This window comes from Pantherophis guttatus, chromosome 10 (assembly GCF_059756535.1).
Source record: "Pantherophis guttatus breed Tessera chromosome 10, ASM5975653v1, whole genome shotgun sequence".
NCBI classification, from domain to species: Eukaryota; Metazoa; Chordata; class Lepidosauria; order Squamata; family Colubridae; genus Pantherophis; species Pantherophis guttatus.
The window spans coordinates 6,370,925-6,388,226 of NC_142072.1; the positions used below are offsets into that span (position 1 = coordinate 6,370,925).

The window sequence follows — 17,302 nt, forward strand, 5'->3', positions numbered from 1 at the left end:
CCCCCAGGACTGGGGAGGCAATGGGGATTTTGCAGTATCCTTCCCCTGAAGTGGGGTGGGAATGGAGATTTTGCAGTATCCTTTCCCTGCCACATCCACCAAGCCACATCATGCCCACCAAGCCACACCATGCCCACCAAGCCATGCCCACAGAACAGGTAGTAAAAAAAATTGGATTTCACCAATGCCCACAACCAGCTGTTGCTGGATACATTCAGGCAACTAGATGATTGCATCTGAGAGCAGTCGATGTCAGGTTCACTGGCAAGAAATAATATGAACAAGTGTGAGCCACACATAATCTAGGGCCAGGGTGTCCAACCTTGACAACTTTAAGACATGTGGACTTCAACTCTCAGCTGTCTGTCTGGGGAATATTGGGAGTTGAAGTCCACAAGTCTTAAAAGTTGCCAAGGTTGGACACCCCTAGTCTAGGGCAATACTGTCAATGTTCAGATGGGCATGCATCAGTGGTGGGTTTCAACATTTTTTACTACCGGTTCTGTGGGTGTGGCTTGGTGGGCATGGCATAGCTTGGTGGGCGAGGCTTGGTGGGTGTGGCAGGGGAAGGATACTGTAAAATCTCCATGTCCACCCCATGCCAGGGGAAGGTTATTGCAAAATCCCCATTTCCTCCCGATCAGCTGAGACTCGGGAGGTAGAGAATAGATGGGGGTGGGGCCAGTCAGAGGTGGTATTTGCCGGTTCTCCAAACTACTCAAAATTTCTGCTACCGGTTCTCCAGAACTGGTCAGAACCTGCTGAAACCCACCTCTGGTATACATCAATAGCCTGGTGTGTTCCCACAGACAGGGCCTCCTCAGGGTGCTGTCGGCTAGACAATGTCGGCTGGCGACCCCCAGGGGGAGAGCTTTCTCTGTGGGCGCACCCACCCTCTGGAACCAACTTCCTTTGGAGCTCTGGATGGCCCCTGACCTTCGCTCATTCTGCCGCGAGTTGAAGACCTGGTTGTTCCGTAGCCTGGATTGATGGGGTTTATTTTAATGAATTTTAAACTGTTTTAAATTGGGTTTAAATTTTATATTGTTTTAATAAGGAACTATGCATTTTACCGTTGTGAGCCGCCCTGAGTCCTCGGAGATAGGGCGGCATATAAATTGCATAAAATAAATAAATAAATAAACAAATCAAAATTCCCCAGCCAGCAGGGGAGATGAATTCCATTCATTAAAGATGCTGAGATTGAGATACACTGGTCTAGATAAACAGGGTTTCAAAATTACAACAACAACAACAACAGCAACAAACCATATCTTTTCCCTTCCTAGGTAAACCAGAAGATCGTTTTAGTTAAGTGATTGGATCAAATTCCCAGAGAATGCAATGGACATGCTCACAAAATGACAGCCATGTACGTAGAAGTTCACTCATTATTAAGATGAGGCAAATTTAATCAATTTGGGATGCTAGCAGAAGCCAAGAGAGGCTGCTTTATACAGTATAATCATCCAGAGAAGAAGAAATTCCAGGAAAAGATGTAAAAGTATCGTATAAAATTAGAAAGAAAGAAACTGAATTGCAAAAGACACCAATGGAGTCTAAAATTTTTCACCAACTGCCATGGTGAAACTGTACACCAACTGCTGTATCAACCATAGATGGTCCATGTTAAGAGCAAGGGTGAAATGCTATCGGTTCTCTCCGGTTCGGGCGAATTGGTAGCGGTGGCGGCACGTGGTTTGGTGAACTGGTAGCGGCGGCAGCGCGAGACTCTGCCCACTCACCCAGATGTGGTTACTTCCTGGTTTTAACCAGGAAACAACCAGTTTTTGACCCTCTGCGCATGCAGAGAAGGCTTTATGCCTGCGCAGAGGGTCCAAAATCGGACATGAAGATGGCACGCATATCAGCAGAGGCTTTTTTTCCTTTTAAAAACATGTTTTCTACAACCTCTTCGGCCAAAGAGGTTGTAAAAAAAAATGCTTTTAAAAGCCTCTGCCAATCAGGCAACTCAGTTGGGATCATCAGAGGCTTTTAAAAGCATTTTTTCTACAACCTCTTCGGCCGAGGAGGTTGTAGAAAAAATACTTTGAAAAGCCTTTAACGATGGAAGAAATTATCCTTCCGGGTTGCATCACCTGTGGCTCATAATCTTAGGACGGGGTGCATATACATATGCACACATAGACAAGCCCAGCTACCTGGGATTTTTCAACCACTCCCTGAACAGCGCAATCTTTTTAAAAAATTTTAAAAAATTTTTAATTTGATTTATATGCCGCCCTTCTCCGGAGACTCAGGGCGGCTTACAGTGCATTAAGCAATAGCCTTCATACTTTTGTATATTTTATACAAAGTCAGCTTATTGCCCCCACAAACTGGGTCCTCAATTTACCTACCTTAGAAAGGACGGAAGGCTGAGTCAACCTTGAATCTTGTAATCTTGTAATAGGTTCACCCATTTGGACCTATTACAGAGTTGCACAAAGTGATATTATGGATGTAATCAATTATTACCGTTATGACGTCCTTGGACAATGTAACTGCTATTAAGAGGTAAATTATATTCTGAATCCTGTTGTCCTTTATTGCCAAGAGGCAGAGGGCTTCCCAACCACTCCCTGCCTATAAATACCTCACCCAGAGAAGATCTCCCTCTCAGAGAACCAGGACCGACCTGAACAGCGGCACGATGGCTTCCTTTGTGCTCTTCATCTTCATCATCTCCCTCCTTCCTGTGGCAAGAACTACAAGTATGTGGGGTTCTTTGAATTAATTTCCATTTCTTCTGATGCAGTTGTAACTGTTTTCTACTGGACAACCAAAGTTTTTGAGTTAGGCAGTTCTGCCTTCCTCTCAGATTGCATCAACCGAATAGGCTCTCCAAGACAAGCCCGCTAAGGTGACCTTTGGGTGGAAGGATGGGGGAAGCAAGGAAGGTGGATTCCCTGAGCCAGCAAGATTGGTTGGAAGTTCAGGCAGCAAAGAATCCGGGACCAATATTGGAACATACTGAAATGTGGATTGAGATAGACCTCTGAATATCTCAAGGGCACGGTGTTGGCTGTTGATTGATGATGATTGATTTCATAAAATCAATCATTCTGATTGGGTTAGGCCAGGGGTCTGCAACCTTAAACACTCAAAGAGCCATTTGGACCCATTTCCCACAGAAAAGAAAACACCGGGAGCCACAAAACTAGCCTATGTAGTTTAATTAAACATTCTGTTTTCTTCTGAAACTTTTTCTTCTCTTGGATTTATCCATGGTTGGCCTACCGGAGGTTGAAAAGCTCAATAAATCGTGTGCTGAAAATCTCAATAAATCGTTGCACATTGGCAGCTGTGACACATATTTTGAGTGACAGGGAGCCGCAGCAGAGGGGTGAAAGAGCCACATGCGGCTCCAGAGCTGCAGGTTGCTGACCCCTGGGTTAGGCAGAAACCTTTTGCATGGAAGAGAATGCAAACAAATGGAATTCGAGCTAAATGTTAAACACAGAATCTGGGCAGATAGTTATGATCATTTCTTTCTACCATTACTTTATTACTACTTAGGGATGAGTACCTGCTTTGACTTGGCTTGTTTTATCTTGTTTTAAAGAAAGTGATATGCAATTCAGCCAGGTGCGTTCATCTGTGGGTATCTTTCTGCTCCTTCCTGGTGTAATATCTCTCTGTATTTCTCTCTCTCTGTGTATGTGTGTGTCACTAAAAAGCACAAGTCTTTTGTAAGTTTCCGATTTTTATTTTTTGGGGTTGGTTTCTCATTCTACCCCAAACATGGTTTTCTTCCTCTCTGTGGTCAGAGGTTCATCCTAAACCATTTAGGGAATTTCTTCCCAGCCTTCTGCTAGGATGGGAATAATAAAATTGGAAGAGGGCTAGAGTCCGCTTCAGGATTAAAGTATATTTTATATCACAACTGAAATCTGAAGGAGCCTCAAACAAATGTATTTCCTTTTTTTTTTTAATCCTTACCACTCTCTCTAGAATGTTCTCAGTGTTTCAATGATGGAGGACCTTCCTGTTCTGTCTCTGTACAAAGAAACTGTACAAATGAAGAAAAGTGCTTTGGTGTCATCTCTACGGCCAACTTGTCGATAGGTAAGTGGATTAATTTTTATGTTCATCTTTTTTGTTATGTTGATTTGGATGATATGGACATATCTATCTCCATGATATTATGGTTTCATATAAAGCAGTGTTTCTCAAACGTGACGATTTTCAGACTTGTGGACTTCAGCTCTGAGAATTTTGAGAAATATTGGTCTAAAGTATGTCTAGGGGTGTGTTTGGGTGTATAAAAATCCCCTTTTCATCCTTATGGTGGTCCATGTCTTCCTCAATCTCAGGTCCTCTATTGAGGGCCTTCAACACAAGATTGGGGACATGTGATAACTACTTTTGGGTGTCTGACAAGCTGCCTTGTAGAAGGTGAAGCAGAAATGTTAGAGTTATACCAAAAGACATGAGATGAGAAATCATGGATTTAAATTACCAGAAACAGAATTTAATGGACACCAGGTACTCTTTCCTTATGGTAGGAACTATTCGAGAATGGAAAAGTTTGTCTTGGTAGGTGGTGGTGGACATTTTGGTTTCATATAATGAAATGTTTCTCAAACTTGTCAATTTTCAGACATGTAGACAAGAATTTTTGAGAAACATTGATAGAAGGTCCTCTATCAGGGGCCTTGAGGACAAGATTGGGGAGATGTGGTAACTGTTTTCAGATATCTGAAGAACTGCCTTGTAGAAGATGAGGCAGAAATTTTAGAGTTATTCCAAAAGACAGGATGAGAAATCATTGGTTTAAATTACCAGGAAATAGATATTTGGTGGACACCAGGAAACCTTTTCTTATGGTAGAAACTGTTGTTGGAAGAAAGTTAGCACCCATCCCCCTCGTAGAAAAATGAAATATTTTGAAAATATTTTAAAAATATTTTAAAAAGGCAGAATATATTTCCCTAAAAGAGAAATAAAAAATCTTAAGAGAGACAGAAACTCAGAGCCCCAGCTCCCTCTCCCCAGCAGATATTTTGCACCCATTGAGAAAGATTGGGCCAGCCTATCTACAAAACGAAAGACCTTCAGCTCCAGGGTGAAGGGATTAAGACACAACCCTTCAGGACATAATAGGATTAAACCACTAAGACACAGAGCTCGCTACATTGCACAATCTCCTAAGGACATTGCATCAGAGTCTAAACTTCAGCCAAACCTGAAGAGCCCAGACAACCTACAGAGCCAGCTATGATCCCTACATGGCCCCAATGGGAGTCTGACAACAGCCAATAGAATACACGTTCTTGCCCAGCAACAGGAAGCTCAAAGCCCAAGAGAAGGTATAAAAAAAACCCACACTCTCAACTCCATGTGATCAACTGCCCAGAACCCAGGACTGCTGGAGGTTCTGCTTCATCATTAAACCCTCTTTCCAAGCGGCCTTCAGCCTCCATTTTGTCTCCAGTGTCTTTCTCCCTGCTTGGAACTGAACCAGATGGATATTTCTTCCAGCACTATTCAACAATGGAAAAGATTGTCATGGTAGAGTCACCTGTGATGGATATCTTTCAACAGTGATTGGATGGCCCATCTGTCAGGGATTCCCGAGAAGTTAATGACCGATTAGATGCTTGCCAATATCACTTCCATTCTTTCCATTCAATACATAATTGTTATAGGGCTAATTTGTTAACAGCTGTGAGAGCTAACGGCTGCGGTAAGAACTGTGTATATAGCCCTTTTACATCCCATTCTTCCATTGTGTAGAGCTGACACAACAACGGGAAGGTTGCTTTAATGCTGCAACACACTTGGGTGTTCCAGAATGCTCACTGGGGCATATCCTTATCTTCAGTGGAGCCTGTACAGTCTGAAAATTGGGAAGTACCCATAGATATTCAATTAGTAATGTTGCACTATACCAGTAACTGACTGGTATTCAGCCAACATGCTTAACCACTTGTTTAGTGAGCCGCGGTGGCGCAGTGGTTAGAGTGCAGTACTGTAGGCAACTTCTGCTGACTGCCAGCTGCCTGCTATTTGGCAGATCAAATCTCACTAGGCTCAAAGTTGACTCGGCCTTCCATCCTTCCGAGGTGGGTAAAATGAGGACCCGGATTGTTGTTGGGGCAATAGGCTGACTCTGTAAACTGCTTAGAGAGCAGTGGTGGGTTCCTCCCGGTTCGGCCTGGTTCTCCCAAGCCGGTAACGGTGATGATATGACATCACTGAACCGGTTCTGCCCCCCGCCCCCCGCGAGGGGTCAGTGTCAGCTGGGGGACTGGGTGGTGAAGATGTAGGGTATTTGTCACAAGGCCACTAAGGAACCTCAAAACGAATTGCAACTTTAGAAGCTACAGAGTATTACATTTGGCTGATTCCATTGATAGTGTTGGTTGGAAAACAGAGCCATGTGATGCTCAATTGATTACATTCCTTAATCATTATATTTTCTTAATAGACCAGTCTTTAACCACATCCTCGGCCAGAAGCTGTGTAGCTTCTGCAAATCAATTGACCGGTTCCTTCCATTTCGATTTTGGAGACAAACGTACTTTGTCGTTTGATTCTGAGATTTGCAATGTAACAGACGGAAACTGCCCCTGGGGCCTTCCAGGTATGTAAACAGCTTTTGAATCTTATTCTGCTTCTGGCACTTTTCCTATTGGGATGGTTGACATAAGAAATCTATGTACGGGAAAATTCCAAAGACATCTTTCTAATCTTTAACGCTTATATCAAGAACATCTCAAAAGGTGGCTACTAATTGTGAAAGGAGAGATAACTGGATAGTGTTTGAACGTTTGGAAGAGAATGCCCAAATATTTGACCAAATTATCTTTTAAGGTAGTTGCAAGGAGAGAAAGAAAAGGCTTGACCACCTGTAACAGACACTATGACTATAATTAAGTGTTGTACCTTATGATTCTTGATGAATGTATCTTCTCTTTTAATATACACTGAGAGCATATGTACCAAAGACAAATTCCTTGTGTGTCTAATCACACTTGGCCGATAAACAATTCTAATCTAATCTAATCTATCAGTAAAATTTGGAAAAAAAAATGTTTTTAAACCAGGAGTAGGCAAGATGGTTCCAGTTGTTTGATCTTTAATGTCCATTCACGGTCCATTTTTAGTTTCCCTTCAATACATTTACAACAACAACAACAAACCTCGTGTCAAATAAATATCATGAGCAAATTATCCCACATACAGTGGAATCTCGGGTCACAACCGCTTCTGACCACAACCAAATCGGGTGCCAACCAAAAAATCCGCTAAATGTTTCACTCGGGTCGCGAACACATCCTCGAGTGGTGGTCAAACACAGCCAAGGCGATTTTCCCTGCTGTGGCGATTTCCCCTTCCGCGCCATTTTTTTTGTACACGCATGCGTAGTCAGTCTTGCTTCCGGCCACGACCGAATCGGGTTGCGGCCCAAGTTCTGGAACGGATTAGAGTCATGACCAGAGGTTCCACTGTATGCTTTATATGGGATTTAAAAAAAAACCAAATTCTGCAATTTCTCATTTTGCAATTTTTATAAAAGACTTTTTATGGCTTTTAAGTTCTAGAACGGGTGTCTGTGGCTCCCTGACGGTGGGGGGAGGGCACAGTGGTTAAATGCAGTCTTGCAGGCTAACTCTGCCCAAAGCCTACTGATGGACTTGAGGTTGACTCAGCTTTCCATCCTTCCAAGGTCAATAAAATGAAGACTCAGATTGTTGGAGGCAATATGCTGACTTCATAAACTGCCCAGAGAGTGCTGTAAAGCACTTTGAAGTGGTATATATGTTTAAGTGCTAGTGGGCTTTTTAAGAATATCTTTTTATATCGGAAGAAGAACCAAAGATTTCCTCTTTGGGTCAGGGCAAAGCATGCCAGGAACATCCTGGAATTCCTTCTGGAATTGAAAGGCAGCAGAGCTCAAGGGACATCAGGACACCAGAAAGGCAAAATGGTTAGAAATCCAATTATTCTACGGTTTAGCAGATTCCCCAGGGGTAATAGAGTCAGTGAAAGGGAAAACAAGCTGTGTTGATAATTGCTTTAAATCAATTCTTTTGCTACATGAACTTGTTTTGTGACTTGCAGGAGATAGCATGCGCATATATGAAAACGGGAAATCTTGCCCCAAATGCTACAGAACAGGTTACGATAATTGTGAGAGCGATGGAGATGTATTTTGTGTGGGTGATTTTGTGAACTGTACTGAAGTGAATGGAGAAATATCCAATTTCCGATCTGGTAAGCTGTCTTTATTGTTCCTCTTTTATTTAAACTCCCTTTGCTGTTAGCTATCTTAAGCCAGCCAGTATCTTCAGTTTTTTTTTTAAAAAAAGCTTCAGAATGCTAAGAACATGCTACAGATATGATGGCATGTAGCCTGCCAGGGACAAAGTTCCAATTTCAAAACAGCTAAAGGTCATAACCATTCACAAAACCTCAGTTGATTAGAATATACAGGTAATCCTTGACTTTAATTATTCATTTACCCTGTTTCCCCAAAAATAAGACCTCCCCTGATAATAACTCCAATTGGGCTTTTGAGCGCATGCACTAAAATAAGCCCCTCCTGAAAATAAGCCCTCCCCGAAAATATTTAAATGCATGTGCAGCCGGTCCCCCATTTCCTCTGGTTTCCTCCACCTCCCCAAAAATAAGGCCAAGAGCTTATTTCGAGGTTCAAAAAAATATAAGATAGGGACTTATTTTCGGGAAAACACGGTAGTGGCCATTCAAAGTTACAACAGCACTAAAAAGATAGACATTTTTTTTTTACACCTCTTGAATTTCTGGGATTCAGATGTATGGATTGTAAAAATATATATGTATGAACCAACTCAACATTATGCAGTAGATTTGTACTCCAAATTTAAGTAAAACATACTGTCAGCACTTCAACCTGCATTTACTCTAGTGCTGACATAAGAAGGAGAAGAGGGGGCAGCTGGCAAGAGGACGCTTGACATTTCACCTACTTATTTTCCTTGAAGATAATATCCCCTAGGAGATGAGAGGGAGGGGGGACATTCCTGGGAGCTTAAGTAGTAGATATGGGGAGAGTGATTTGGAAGAAGGCCAATGAGACGCAGAGATTTGGGAAATGGAAAGGGAAGGTTTGGGGTCAGGAAGTCAGAATTGGCTACGCCACGATCGGGGGCAGATTGTCGTGCTTAATAAAATGAAAGATTTCTTCAAAGACTATCTGTTTGGAAATGCAATTTATTTTATTTGAGACGATATTGAAACCTGACACATACTTCATACAAACAAAATAATAGAGTTGGAAGGGACCTTCAAGGTCTCCTATTCCAACTCAGTATAGGAAACCCTGTACCCGTGATGGCGAACCTATGGCACACGTGCCACAGGTGGCACGTGGAGCCATATCTGTGGGCATGCGAGCGTTGCTCTAGCTCAGCTCCAGTGTGCATGTGTGTGCCGGCCAGCTGATTTTCAGAACTGCCGGGCCTACCGGAAATCAGAAAATGGGCCATTTCCAGTCTCCGGAGGGCCTCCGGGGCGGGGTGGGGTGGGGAGAATGGGGAAGGCTACTTTCACCCTCCCCAGCCTCCAAGAAAGCCTCTGGAGCCTGGTGAGGGTGAAAAACAGACCTACTGGGCCCACCGGTAACCTTTTTGCCATCGTGTGCCAAAAGCAGGAGGAGCGCAGTGGGGGTCACGTGACCATATGCGATGGGGTGGGGCACGGGTGGAGCATTGAATTATGGGTGTGGGCATGCACACCCATGACCTCCCTGTGCTTCCCCTGCTTTTGGCACCTGACAGCAAAAAGGTTAGCCATCACTACCCTATACCATTTCAGACAATAGTTGTCCAATCTCTTCTTAAAAACTTCCAGTGTTGGAGCATTCACAACTTCTGGAGGCAAGTTGTTCCACTGATAAATTGTTCTCCCTCTCAGGAAATTCCTCCTTAGTTCTAGATTGCTTCTCTCCATGATTAGTTTCCACCTGTTGCTTCTTGTCCTGCCTTCAGGTGCTTTGGAGAACAGCTTGACTCTCTCTTCTTTGGGGCAGCCCCTGAGATACTGGAACACTGCTATCATGTCACTCCTGGTCCTTCTTTTGATTAAACTAGACATACCCACTTCCTGAAACTGCTCTTCATATATTTTAATCTCCAGTCCCCTAATCATCTTATCTGCACTCTTTCCAGACTCTCAACATCTTTCATTGAGATACTAATAACCACTTCAGTGTAAATCTTTTTTTAAAACAAGGGTGGGAGGAATTCAAAAAAGGCCACCCTAATTTAAACTTTATCATCGTCATTCACCAGAAATGGAACACGCAACTCACCTGATCACCTGATTTGCTTCCCAACAGTATTTCTATCTGGGATTGCGGCCACCACTTCATTTCTCGGCTCCACGTCCATCGGTGCCCCTTCCCTTAGTTTAGAAACCGTTCATACATTTGATGAGAGGAAAATGTAGAAATACCTTGAAGAAGCCCATAAAATAAATCACTGTTTCCTTCTGCCTTAGGTACAAAAATCCCTTTTGCTGGAAAAGGTTGTGTCAGCCAATCGGTTTGCAGCCTTCAAGGGAAGTCGTTCCAGCATGGGAGTTACAAGTTCACATTTAAAAAAGTTCAGTGTTCTAAAGCCAACGGGGCTCTTTCATCGTTGCGACGCCTGGCTTTCACTCTGGAGAAGAAGGACCTCGGGCCACAGGCGGCCTTCTTCTTTCCATGCATCCTTGGGATCTTCGCTGTGAAAATTCTCTCCTAGTTAAGTCAAAGGTAGCTGGCAAAGGCCTTAAGAAAGGTTAGGTTGGGGTCAATCTCCCTCCCTTTAAGCACTGATGATGTTACCAACTTCGGTACTGAAATGTCTACATGAAAACTACCAGGCTCACAGAACACCAAGGAGCCCACAACTAAAACTTACGCTGCAAAAATCTTATACCTCTCTGTTGCTGCTCTTAATGTCCTTCTCAAAGTTGCCATCTATATGTTTTTTTAACGGGAGAAATTATGGACTAAATTGGAATTATTAATTGCTATCCGTGTAAATTTTCATCCCCTTATTATGGAATGAATGTGGTTTAAAAGCCCCGCCCCTGCAAATGTTGAGCCCCATCTCCTGAAATGAGGTCGAGAATCCCACCCAAAGGCTAATTTCAACTTCAGACCCCCCCAAATTTGCTGAACTCCAGCATATTTTCCTTGAAGAGTTTGGGGGCATTCGGCCACCGATTTTGCTTGGAGCAGAATCAATTTGGTGACTAGAGCAACAGGCGTTCACGATATGATTTCGTATTTCAAAGCAATTGATCCACCGAAAAACAATTTACCTCAAAATACAGTGTTCTCACACCTGAATTTCCATCAATCAATTTAGGTATATCTATAGATATACATATCCACCTTATCAGGATTTGGGTGACATATTTATATAACGCGATGCTTTAATGGTTATTCTTAAATGTTGCAATTGTTGTCGAAATAGACCAATATCCTTTGGTCGGTATGAGACCACTTTTTGCAGACATTTCCTTTCTCTGGAAAAACAGCGTCAGCGTTTTTCTACCTTTCCAAAATTGGAGTTCTCGCTGATTTGTCGCAATATTAAAATAAAAAGAATTTAGAGATTAGCTCTCCAGTCTTAGGAGTGTTTCTTTACTCATAAAACTTCCCATTCATTTCCTTTCGTACCCTTCTTCTTTGGGAAAGTCTGAGAAGGCTGCATGTCATGCCAAGGTAAAGCCATAGTTTATTTAAATGTTGGTTTGTTGCGCGAGTGTCGCGTAACGGGGTTCAATGCAAGTAGGAAAATAGGGACCACCTTTGGTGGGAAGGTAACAGTGTTCTGTGTGCCTTTGGCATTTAGTCATGCTGGCCACATGACCATGGAGATGTCTTCGGTCAGCGCTGGTTCTTCAGCTTTGAAACAGAGATGAGCACCGCCCCCTAGAGTCAGGAAGGACTAGCACATATGTGCGAGGGGAACCTTTACCTTTACCTTAATCATGTTAATCTTGGCTGGGGAAAAGTGCTAATACTATAGGCAGCATTGGAAGAGAAAGGAATAGTCAAGGGATCATCTATATCTTCAGCTCTAAAGCATCCTCTATCTTAGAAATTGGGAGATGGTGAGTTCCAGTCCCACCTTAGCTGTGAAGCCAGATTAGTGGCTATGGGCCAATCACCAGGTGTCCATGAGTTCTAGTCCTGTCTTAGGCATGAAAGCTGGATGGGTGACTTTGGGAAGTCCCTCTCGCTCAACCTAACCCACCTCATACAGTTGTTGTAGGAAAACTAGGAGGAGGAAGGAATATTATGTATGTTTGCTGCCTTGAGTTCTTTATAAAAATAATGAAGGCAGGATAGAAAAATCAATTAATTAATAATCTCTGCTTTTTTCCACATATCCCTCCTAAATGTTATCCAGATATGGAAGGTATAACTGGTGAAGGTTAAGAAGGTGATAGCAACTTGTGAATTTTCCTTCCTTCCTTCCTTCCTTCCTTCCTTCCTTCCTTCCTTCCTTCCTTCCTTCCTTCCTTCCTTCCTTCTTTCCTTCCTTCCTTCCTTCCTCCCTTCCTTCCTTCCCTCCCTCCCTCCCTCCCTTCCTCCCTCCCTTCCTTCTTTCCCTCCCTCCCTCCCTCCCCTCCCTTCCTTCCTTCTTTCCTTCCCTCCCTCCCTCCTTCCTTCCCTCCCTCCCCTTCCTTCCTTCCTTCCTTCCTTCCTTCCTTCCTTCCTTCCTTCCTTCCTTCCTTCCTTCCTTCCTTCCCTCCCTCCCTCCCTCCCTCCCTTCCTTCTTTCCCTCCCTCCCCTCCCTCCCCTTCCTTCCTTCCTTCCCCTCCCCTCCCCCTCTCTCCCCCCCTTTTCATCTCCCCTGGCAAAAAAATAATAAAATAAATCTAAAGACTAAACAGCCTCTTACAGGAGCTGAGCTGGATGGATGGTGATGTCATGGACACATCCATAAAGTTATTTGGCAACCATTTTATGTGTGATGGTTTTTAATTAGTTTCATTAATGCAACCTATCTTGAAATGACATCAATTGCAATCCATTTGTTCACCTAGTTAGAGGGCTTTGACTAAGAACAATTTCAAAGTCTGCTCAGTGGACTTTCTAGGATGCCAGAAATCAGAAGATTTATCCATCTGGAGTAGCAGATTTTAGGATGGGTAGATTACATAAATGCCTGAAGTGAAAAGTTGATGGTAACATGAATTTTCCTGTCCTTTGTGATCACAAAAAGCAATAAGGAAACACAAGTGTGGTATGAAAGTACATTGACCTGCTGATTTATTGTGGGCACACCCTCCTTTGAAAATTGAGGAAGGCTAAGTTATTGCCTTACAAAATCCACCGAATGAAATTCCTTGAGATGGAACCCGGGATAATTAAATATTTCTAGGGAGACCTAGTACCACCAGTACGCTGATGATACCCAGCTGTACATCTCCACCCCGGACCACCCCAACGATGCCCTTGAAGTGATGTCCCAGCGCAAGCTGCATTGGCTCCTGGTGGTCTTCCGGGTGCGCTTCAAGGTTTTGGTTACCACCTTTAGAGCGCTCCATGGCTTAGGACCTGGTTATTTACAGGACCGCCCACTACCACAAACAGCCTTACACCGGCCGGTATGCTCTCATAGAGAGGGGCTCCTCCGGGTGTCATCAGCCAAGCAGTGTCAACTGGCGGCCCCCGGGGGGAGGGCCTTCTCTGTGGGGGCACCCACTATCTGGAACGAGCTCCCCCCGGAGATACGGAGGATCCCAGATCTGCGCACTTTCCGCCATGCTCTTAAAACCCTCCTATTCCAGCAAGCTGGCCTGGCCTAATTTTCTCCCCTTCCTTTAAATTTTTAAATTGGAATTTTAATTTGTTTTAAATTATTGGGATTTTTAATTGTCTTGGACTAAATTATTTAATTTGGTTTTAATTATGTTTTTAACTTTTGTATTTATGTATTTTATTTTGTGCCTGTTCACCGCCCTGAGTCCTTCGGGAGTAGGGCGGTATATAAATTTAATAAAACAATAAAACAAACAAAACAACCTATCAAGTTGAGTAACAGGGCTGAGAGGCTATACTCAAATGTATTTTCCAGAGCAGTGGTTGTCAACCTTCCTAATGCCGCAACCCTTTATTTATTTATTTGTTTAAATTTCTATACCGCCCTTCTCCAAATAGGACTCAGGGCGGTGCACAGCCTAAGTAAAAACAAAGCATACAAAATTTAAAAAACAGTATTAAAATAATTAGATATTCTGGCCGTAAATTAAAACAACCCAATTTAAAACCAATTTAAAATTTAGCTCAAGCCAGCCCAGCTAGTTGAAATAAATAAGTTTTCAGGGCCCGACGAAAAATCCGGAGGTCTGTTATTATACGTAACTCCGGGGGAAGGTTATTCCAGAGGGTGGGCGCCGTTTAAAACAGTTCCTCATGTTGTGGTGACCCCCAACCATAAAATTATTCCTAAAACCTGTCAGGTGTGCTTCCTTCAAAGTCCAGGAAAGAATGAGCCAAACTCCATTATTATAGAGTAATGTACTTTTACTGGAAAATGAAATGAACGCTACCAAGGAAAAGCTGAAACTAAAGCAATAGGCGCGAAAGTTGCATATAGAAAGCATCCCCTCCCACTGTCCATCATCAATCACCCAATCCAAAGGTCTCCCAGAGGTCAGGTGGAAGCACGTCTGGCATCGTCATCAATCAGGAACACAATGACGGTTGACCCGATAGCCACTTCGGAGATTAGGTTTCGTTTCTTCAAAATCCTCCAGCACACTTCCCCCCCCCCCACAGTCTCTAATTCTCTCCCACCCGTTTCTTATGGCAGCCAAAGCAGTAAAGTTGGAGGCTGACAAAATCATTGAAAATATGTGTTTTCCGATGGTCTTAGACGACCCCTGTGAAAGGGTCATTCAACCCCAAAAGGGGTCGCGACCCACAGGTTGAGAACCACTGTTCTAGAGGTTATCTCTTTCGGGTGAAGTATTTTACTATACCAGCTGTAGATCCTATCTTTCTTATGGTGGCTGGGGAATGCTGGGAGTTGAAGTCCACTCATATTAAAGTGTCCAAGGTTGAGAAACACTGCAATCATTAAGTTAGTAACCCCGGTCGTTAAGTGAATCCAACTTCCCCATTGTCTTTGCTTGTCAGAAGATCACAAAAGGGGATCACAAGACCCTGGGACACTGCAACCGTCATAAATATGACTCAGCTGCCAAGTATCTGAATTTTGTTCATGAAGCATCATGAGGATGCTTCAAGGGTCGTAAGTGTGAAAAAGGGTCATAGGTCACTTTTTTTCCAGTGCCGTTGTAAATTCAAACAGTCACTAAACAATCTGCCAAGGACTACCTGTAATTTCGATGGATCCGTGACCAATAACAATAAAATAAAAAAAGTCAATCCAGAAAGCCAAGAGTTACAATAATTTCAACGAAAACATGGTCACCAATAAAAAGGAATACCCAAATGAAATGATGAATACAGCATGGAATTATCCCATAGCCAGTTGTCCTGTGGCGAGTTATCCTAGAGCCACAGTAGATAAACCAGAGGATTTTTTTTGGTTAGCTGATTGGGTCAAATTCCCAGAGAATGCAATGGACATTGTCATAAAATGGCTGCCATGTGGAAGTTCACTCATTATTAAGATGGCTGCCACCCTGGAATTGATCAGCCACTAGTGGAACCTTTAAAAATGATTTAAGTCCCTCAGGAGCATTTTTTTCGCAACCGATGGGAATTAGAAAAAAGTACCTCCTTCATCTATAAATACATTTCTTTCACCTCTAAGCAAGAAGTCTGTCAGAGCTGGAAGCCATCTTTGAGCCTACTATGTGAAAATGGGACGGGGGATTGTATGGAGTGTAGATGATATGTAGTCAAAATAACATTCTTTCCAGAGAGTCAAGGCCGCTTTGCCCTGCAGCTGTGCTGAGAAGAATGAGGAGGTATCTTCTGTTCTGGAGGGTACCTGATTGGTTCGTGTGATGGACATGTGGGTGAAGGGCAAGGACTTGAACTTTCTTTTGAGTGAGGAAAACTCAGAAACTCTCAGATTCGGGTTTTCCCAGATGTGCCAATATGACATCGCTAATAAAAATTAGCTTTGAGGAAGCTCAAGCCTTGGAGTTTGATTTCGTTGGGTGTGTTACTTGGAACCCTGACAAAGTCTGAATAAAATAATCCTAACAGGCTAGACACTACATGACCGCTTAATGCCTCTCTTTCTTTCATTTTTAAAAATGTTATGGTGTTCTCCTGAGACCAGGAAAAAGGCATCATTACAGCAATATCCCCAGCTACTTTGGGTCAGGAATGTTTTAATATTGTTTGAAAACTCACTTCGTTGCCGTAGGTTTTAGTTTCTTGCATTTTCTTACTGCATTTTTTTAAAATTAGGCTAGCCATTCACAGCTGAGATGAGTAAATAAATCATAAATACATGAGCAATCCTAGTTGACTCCAAATCGTGTTTTTTTTCTATACACAATCTGGAAAAGAATTTGGATAATGCAGGATTAAGGTTTAGCATGTTGTATGAATCCATCCATTCTGCTTTTATGTTTTAACATAATAAATTCTCTAAACAAACGAACACATGCATTTATCAACCTGCACAATGAGATCACTTAAACTAGTGGCTTAATCTACAAAGCATGTTTTTAAAAACAACTTTATTAAACTTATCAAAGTATAAAATACAAATAAAATTAGTGGGAAAATAGGGGAGGGAAAAAGGGAAGGAGAGAGAGAGAGAAAGAAAAAGAAAGAAAGAAAGAAAGAAAGAAAGAAAGAAAGAAAGAAAGAAAGACAAGCATCGACTTCCAACTCTGTAGCACAGTACAATAACCTATCACTACAGCCTCAACTTTTTTCCTTTTAAATATTTAATATGTACTAGCCATTTCTATAACAACAAACCTATCAAATCAGCAAATCTCAAAGTCAGTTTTCCCCCATCTCCAGCACAAAATCCAGAAGCAGTTTCCCAGCAATTAGCATAGCCTATTTAATTGCTTAATTTGAACCTTGCTTATGGATTATTTAGGAATGTGCATGGAAATCAATTGATATAACAATACACTTACTGTGCATCGTGCGGTTCCAACTATTACGTATGCAGGCCTGTGTGCGCATACAGGTTGGCGCTCACACACCTGCCCTAAAACTGAAAACACCAATCTGTGTTTCCTCCTGCTTCTCGACTTTCCACAATGTTTCCCTTACCCTTTTTATATTTCTTTCTCTTATCTGATTCTGGGTTGGAAGAATTAGGTGGAAGAAATTCTGCACAATTCACCTCTGGCAGCACCGGAG

The 17,302-nt window shown here is 42.6% G+C and overlaps 1 protein-coding gene across 1 annotated transcript; it reads left to right on the top strand.

Moving 5' to 3' along the window:
* The first annotated feature begins 2,586 nt into the window (after positions 1-2,586).
* Positions 2,587-11,588, top strand: LOC117677869 (uncharacterized). Its single transcript, XM_034438416.2, has 5 exons — positions 2,587-2,714; positions 3,955-4,068; positions 6,434-6,589; positions 8,071-8,223; positions 10,489-11,588. The coding sequence occupies exons 1-5, from the start codon at positions 2,654-2,656 to the stop codon at positions 10,731-10,733; spliced, it is 729 nt and encodes a 242-aa protein (XP_034294307.2). The 5' UTR covers positions 2,587-2,653; the 3' UTR covers positions 10,734-11,588.
* Positions 11,589-17,302: the final 5,714 nt, after the last annotated feature.